General features: G+C 58.1%; 1 protein-coding gene across 1 annotated transcript in view; it reads right to left on the bottom strand.

Moving 5' to 3' along the window:
* Positions 1–5719, bottom strand: part of LOC124654076 (L-type lectin-domain containing receptor kinase IX.1-like) — an 11502-nt gene extending 5783 nt beyond the window's left edge. The window contains exon 1 of the mRNA XM_047193109.1: positions 4694–5719. Coding sequence (XP_047049065.1) covers positions 4694–5555 — 862 coding nt within the window. The 5' untranslated portion in view covers positions 5556–5719. The remainder of the gene's footprint in view (positions 1–4693) is intronic.
* Positions 5720–7495: the final 1776 nt, after the last annotated feature.

Here is a 7495-nt window from a genome sequence, read left to right as displayed (position 1 = left end):
GAGGCACGCCGTAGGTTGGGATAGCCTTTAAAATCCCCATCCGGACGTTTGGATGAGAGGCTCTACCGTCTATGAAGGATTGTCCGACGTACACCGTGGGTAAAGCCGTATGAACGGGAGATGTCTACCGGGGGTGTACGGATGGACAAAAGGGTGGGTTTTGCAGGGTCGCGGAGAAGGCGGTGTGGGCTTGGATCTTTATACCTGGCCTCACACCCAGGAAGTGTGAACGGGGGCAAGTCCCTCGTGATGGCAAAAAGGGTGAGATCTCTTATGGGAAAAGTAACGCACCTCTGCAGAGGGTATCAAGAATTGTGGTCGTCACTCCCTGTTCCGGGAAGGGAACCGCGAACGCGGCAGAAAGGAACTCCGTGAAGTTCTAGTCAACTTCGTGAAGACCGACGAGCATAGTTTTCGGAATAAAATAAACCTTTTGAAGAAATGATTTCGAAACATGCATTGACCTAAGATTTTCTCGATCGAAGGTCGTAGCTAGTGCATCAAACACCTTTTACTCTTTTGAACTTGCTGAGTACCCCTGTACTCACTTTATTTCGACACCCTTGCTAGACTGTGATACAGAAGTGGAGGCCATCACCGATGGAGCACCAGACGGAAACTACGAGCTGGTCTACGAGGAACCTGATCTTTCCGGAGGAGTTGAAGGAGTAGACTATGGGATAGTCTACGGACCCGATGACATGGAGGTGGAGGAGTAGTGATATATCTGAGTAGTATAGAGCCGAGCAGCGTAGTGGCATACTTAAATAAGTTGCTGAGCTCTTTTCATATCTAAGTTGGTTTGTACTAGTACCTTATGTTGTAGGGTGTTCTCATCGGACCTGTGAGAATACCAACTTGTTAAGACCATGATTGTAATATTTTATCGAGTGTTATGACCTGCAATGTTTCTGTTGTACCACTCTGAGGGATGTGATATTTGTGAAGAAGTCCCTTCATGAAGATCATATCAACGACTTGTATACTACAACATGCAGTGGTATGCTGGGTCACCGCAGCTTGGCACGTGCGCAAGCCGGACGTGGCTCACCTCCGCGTCTTCGGCTGCGTCGCACACGTCAAGGTGACGCGGCCTGGGCTCAAGAAGCTGGACGACAGGAGCATCGCCATGGTCTTCCTCGGGTACGAGCAGGGCTCCAAGGTCTATCGTCTCTTCGACCCGGCGGCAAACCGCGTGCACGTGTCCAGAGACGTCGTGTTCGACGAGGAGGCGAGCTGGGACTGGAGCAGCGCAGGAGACACGAACGAGGAGGTGTCGTTCGTGGTCGAGAACATGGTGCACGGGGGAGCACCGGTATCTGCTGCACCACACGAGCTCGACACACCGACGACACCGACCGCGCCCACCTCAGCATCGACTCCTCCCACGCCAGGAATGCCACCAGCACCAGGGTCTCCAGCAACACCGGACCTTGCTGAACCAAGCTCGACGCCAGCAGGCCCCGGCGCCCGCCACATCGTCTCGCCTCCATCATCGTTCGAGGAAACGTTGGATGCTGACGATGACCCGACGCACCCACATCGCTTCCGCCTCGTCGCGGATCTCGTGGGCAGTGACGAGCCCGCACCTCCACAGCACGGGCACCTCTTCTTCATCGACGAGCCAAACACCTTTGCTGATGCAGAACCACACGACTGCTGGCACCAGGCAATGGTGGAGGAGCTGAGCTCGATCGAGGAGAACGGGACCTGGTCCCTCACTGATCTTCCACGTGGACATCGCCCCATCGGGCTCAAGTGGGTGTACAAGACGAAGAAGGACGCCGCCGGCGCGGTCGTCAAGCACAAGGCCCGCTTGGTCGCCAAGGGGTACGCGCAGCGCGAAGGAGTGGACTTCGCCGAAGTCTTCGCTCCCGTTGCGCGCCTCGACTCCGTGCGTCTCTTGGCGGCGGTGGCAGCAAGGGAGAAGTGGCAGCTCCACCACCTTGATGTCAAGTCAGCTTTTCTCAATGGTGACTTGCAGGAGGAAGTCTACGTCAGCCAGCCGCCGGGGTTCGAGCGCGAGGGGGAGGAGCACAAGGTGTACCGTCTCCACAAGACGCTGTATGGGCTGCGGCAAGCTCCACGCGCATGGAACATCAAGCTTGACAGCACACTGAAGGAGCTCGGCTTCATCAGCAGCCCCTCCGAGCACGCCATGTACGCTCGAGGAGAAGGGCGCTCGCGGCTACTCCTCGGAGTTTATGTGGACGACCTGATCGTCACAGGCGCGGACACGGAGGAGATCGCTCGCTTCAAGCATCAGATGATGGACAAGTTTCGCATGAGCGACCTTGGCCTGCTCCACTTCTACCTCGGCATCGAAGTCCAGCAGAACGCGAGCAGCATCACCTTGTCGCAGGGCGCGTATGCAAGCAAGCTGCTGGAACGGGCGGGCATGGCGGATTGCAACCCTGCCCAAGTTCCCATGGAGCATCGTCTGAAGCTAAGCAAGCATTGCAAGGCTGCCCCGACGGATCCCACCTTCTACTGTAGCGTGGTTGGGTGTCTGCGCTACCTAGTGCACACCCGGCCGGACATCTCGTTCGCCGTCGGATACGTGAGCCGCTTCATGGAAGCGCCTACAACCGAGCACCTCGCCGCAGTCAAGCACCTGCTGCGCTACATCGCCGGTACAATCAACCTCGGCTGCAGGTACACCAGTGACGGCGACGAAGAACTGATTGGATTCAGCGACTCAGACATGGCCGGGGACGTGGATGATCGGAAGAGCACCTCCGGCACCCTCTTCATGCTTGGTGGCAATCCTGTCACCTGGCAGTCGCAGAAGCAGAAAGTCGTGGCACTCAGCTCATGCGAGGCTGAGTACGTCGCCGCGTCGACGGCAGCTTGCCAAGGAGTGTGGCTCCAGTGCCTGCTCAAGGACTTGGTGAAGAAGAACTACGGCACCACGACGATCTTCATCAACAACAAGTCAGCGATCCAGCTGTGCAAAAATCCCGTCTTTCATGAGCGGACCAAGCACATCGAGGTTCGCTTCCACTACATCCGCGAATGCGTTGAGGCTGGCAAGCTCGATGTCGACTACGTCAGCACTGACGCGCAGCTCGCTGACATCCTCACTAAGCCTCTCGGACGCACAAGATTCCTGGAGCTTCGTGCAAAGATTGGCATGGTGACTGTCAAGTAAGAGACTACGGCTAGCTTAGGGGGAGTATGTTGGAAAATAATCTAGCCGTTGTTTAGTTCTTAGCTAAAGTTCAGTTTCGTCAGTTAGTTGCTAGTTTTTAGGGTTTATCAGTTTCACCGTAGATGGGTTGGCCTCGTGCATGTACGGGCTGATCCGATATCTTAGCAGAGCGTGGACTTGCTCCTGGACGTGGGATGGCACGTCCAAGTCGGTGGGCACGATCACCACGTCTCACTTTCGTTTGCAAATAAATAGCAAAGAGAAACAAGAAAAGCGGTCAGTTGATCACCGCACCAAAACTCTCTCTCTTTCTGAATTCATCGTTGTTGTTGTTCTCTGTCTTAGATTCCACAGTTTACACCGCGAGATCTCTTGCGGGCCGAACCCTGTGGCGTGCAGCACATAATTTTGGAAGCACTCGCTCAACATGACTCACCTTTGACTTTGAGTTTGAGGTAGCATCCATCGCCGGCGGAGAAGCCGTCGCCGTCCATCCCCGCGACGCACGAGCACCGGTGCCCCTGCACCCCGCTCGGCGTTGCCACGTTGGAGCACGTCGCGTTCGCCGCGCATCGCTCGCTGCCGCCGGCGCACGTCCCGTTGAGCCACCAGCCAAGCTCCGCCAAGCCGAACTCCAGCGATCCTGTCCCCTCCGCCGTGCCCGCGAACAACGCGGAGGTCAGCAGGTTGTCGCAAGTTGTATTATCCGCCTAATCCCACTGCAGGAAAACGCCCGCGGACGTGGCGTTCGGCGAGTTGGACGCGATGCACGCCATAGCGCCAGCAGCCGAGGCCGTGTCATCGACACCGCACTCCGCCGTGCGCAGCAGCCTGGACTTGACGGCCCGGGGCACGGTGCATGAGGTCGAGTTAGTCTCGCTGCATCCGCCACGGAGGAACAGGCTGGTGCGGGACGAGACGCCGTAGTTGGCGCCGGAGAGCGTCCTTCTGGCGTCAGGGATGCTGCGACTGCACCACGATGGGATGGCAAGGAGGATGGTGGAGGCTGTGGAGTTGAAGGCGAGGATGATGTAGGAGTAGGACGTGCCATTGTCTCCTCCTCCGGATGGGAGGCTCGGCGTGGAGGTGTTGTCGTTGCAGGACAGGACGATGGGGCAGCCGGCAGAGAAGCCAAAAGGGTAAGGGACGGGTGTGGCGCCGCCGCACCAGCGTTGGCACCCACCGAAACCTGCGTCCACGGCGGAGGAGCTGGTTTCAGTTGTGTTGGCGAAGGTTTCATGGGTAAGAAAGCAAACGAGGAGGATGAGGGACGAGAAGAAGAAGAGGTGCGTATTCGATCTCATGGTGCAAAAGGAGCATGAGCTATGGCATTGATGAAGTCAGTCTTCTTGGCGAATCTTGTAGCCACAAATTTAGACCCATTTTTCTCAGCTTGAGGTAGAAGGCGACTATTCTTCAGCGCGGACTTCAGAGTCATTCTGTGTCCTTGTCAGACACAGAATTTCAGACCTGGACCTCAGGAAGTTTCTCAGACGAAAGAACCCGTGCCCAGCGGCATAATTTTGGAAGCACTGGCTCAACATGACTCACCTTTGACTGTGAGGTAGCATCCCTCGCCGGCGGAGAAGCCGTCGCCGCCCATCCCCGCGACGCACGAGCACCGGTGCCCCTGCACCCCGCTCGGCGTTGCCACGTTGGAGCACGTCGCGTTCGCCGCGCATCGCTCGCTGCCGCCGGCGCACGTCCCGTTGAGCCACCAGCCAAGCTCCGCCAAGCCGAACTCCAGCGATCCTGTCCCCTCCGCCGTGCCCGCGAACAACGCGGAGGTCAGCAGGTTGTCGCAAGTTGTATTATCCGCCTTATCCCACGGCAGGAAACCGCCCGCGGACGTGGCGTTCGGCGAGTTGGACGCGACACACGCGACACCGCCAGCGGCCGAGGTCGTGTTCTTGTCACCGCACTGCGCCGTGCTGGCCAGACTGGACAAGACGGCCGCTGGCACGGCGCATGCGGTCGAGTTGGTCTCGCGGCATCCGCCACGAAGGAACAGACCGGTACGGGATGAGACGCCGTAGTTGGCGCCGGAGAGCGTCCTTCTGGCATCGGTAAAGCTACGGCTACACGACGATCGGAGGACAAGGACTACGGTGGAGGTGGTGGAGTTGAAGGCAAGGATGCGGTAGGACGTGCCATTGTCTCCTCCTCCGGATGGGAGGCTCGGCGTGGAGGTGGTGGCGTCGCAGGACAGGTTGATGGGGCAGCCGGCAGAGAAGCCAAAAGGGTAGGGGACGGTGGTGCCGCCGCACCAGCGTTGGCACCCACCGAAACCTGCGTCCACGGCGGAGGAGCTGGTTTCAGTTGTGTTGGCGAAGGTTTCATGGGTAAGAAAGCAAACGAGGAGGATGAGGGACGAGAAGAAGAAGAGGTGCGTATTCGATCTCATGGTGCAAAAGGAGCATGAGCTATGGCATTGATGAAGTCAGTCTTCTTGGCGAATCTTGTAGCCACAAATTTAGACCGATTTTTCTCAGCTAGAGGTAGAAGGCGACTATTCTTCGGCTCAAACTTCAGAGTCACCCTCTGTCCTGTCAGACACGGAATTTCAGACCAAGACATAGAAGGAGGGAGTGACCACCTCAGGAAGTTTGGAAAAATATCCTACATGATCATTTTCGATTGATGGAAAAACATCCTACATGATCAAAGATGCATACGTCATTTTCAAGTAGCTCGGATTTTTTTAGAGCTCGGTTGAATTCAAGCAAACATGGACCCTAATGTAGCGCAACTGGATATATATATATGGCGCAACCAACTTGGAAGTCTCCACGTGTCAGATCGACTATTCTTCATCACAGATTTCAGAATCGTCTTGTGTCCATGTTAGAGCATCTTCAGTCGCGTCCCCTAAACCGTTCTCAAACAGCGCTAGATCGAGCGTTTGGAGGACGACTTTTATTCGTGCGGCGTTTGGGGGACGTCGGTCGCGTCCCTAAGAGCATCTCCAGCCGCGTCCCCCAAACCGTCCCCCAAAACGCGTCGGAGCGTTTTGGGGACGTGTTTCGTTCGTGCCGCGTTTGGGGGACGTCGCTCCCTAGTCGCCTCCCCCAAACAAAATTTCGGAAATTTTAAACTGAACGAGATTCGATTAGATTCGTCCAAACTTACATAGATTCGAACAAATTTGACTAAATTTAAGCTAAACCTAATCTAGAAGTACTTGCGGCGGCCGGAGGCGTCGTAGTACTGGCGGAAGTTACACATCTCGTCGGTGACGACCTCCTGCTTGACGCGCTCGTCGACGGGCTCGTCCTTCACCAAGCCGCTTGGTCCTGCGTCGCCGTCGTCGGTGAGGTCCACGAGCGGCTTGCCGGAGTCGCGGATGAACATGGCGATCGCCATGTCGACGTCGCCCCTCCAGGCGTCCTTGTCGTTCATGGACGCCAAGAACGACGCCCACAACCCTGGGCAGTCCTCGGGGTCGTCGCTGCTGGCAATGAGCCGCTGCTGCCGCTCGTACTCCGCCAGTAGCACCGCCTGCGACGCTTCCTCCGGCTCCTCCTTCACCTCCGACTTCGGGATGAGGAGGGCGCCGCCGCGCCTCCCTTGCGGCCGCCGGCTGCCGCTGCCGCTGCCGCCACGCCTCGTGTTGACGGGCGTCGCCGGCTCCTCCTTCACCTCCCGTTTGGGGACAGTGTAGGGCGCCGAGCGATACGACGAGGACGGCGTCGATCGTGCCGGTCCTGAGGAAGAAGAGTGCGAGGAGGACGAGTACGTCGTCCTCCTCGGCTGCCATTGCGGTGGTCCTCGAGGAGACGGTGGCAGCAACGACGGCGTCTCCAACCTTGGAGCGCCGTTGCGGATGCCGCGGATGACGTTCTCGAGGGTTCGCTCCGGAACGCCCCAGAAGAGGGCGCGACCGTCCTTGTTCCAGCTGGTAGGCCCGCCGACGAGCCCCTGGGTGTTGTGCATCTCGACGTCGTACTTCGCCTTGAAGTACGTCTTCCACCAGTCGTCGTTGTTGTTGGCCGCCCACGTCGGATCCTGCCGCTCGGCGGCGGTGAGTTGAGCCCGCCGGGCCCTGATGCCGTCCCTCCATTGCTCTGTGCCCGGCTTCGGCGGCGGCGGGACGCCAATGCCGTTCACGACCATCTTCCAGCCGCCGCTGCTTGGCAGCCGCATGTCCGGCGGGATTGTATAGCCGGCGTGGTACAGCGCCCACGCCTCCGGCACGGTCAGGCTGCCGCGGCCGAAGCCGTTCGCCGCGGCCATCTTGCGGGAGGACGAGGTCGACATTGTTTGGAGCGGCGAGGAGAAGATCTGCGAGGGGGGAGGCGGCGACAAGAAGGTTTGGGAGCGGTGAGAAATTGGGACGAACTGCAG

The sequence above is a fragment of the Lolium rigidum genome, chromosome 5 (genome assembly GCF_022539505.1).
Source record: "Lolium rigidum isolate FL_2022 chromosome 5, APGP_CSIRO_Lrig_0.1, whole genome shotgun sequence".
NCBI classification, from domain to species: domain Eukaryota; kingdom Viridiplantae; phylum Streptophyta; class Magnoliopsida; order Poales; family Poaceae; genus Lolium; species Lolium rigidum.
The sequence above is the reverse complement of the archived record's forward strand: the minus strand, read 5'-3'. Positions and strand labels throughout refer to the sequence as shown.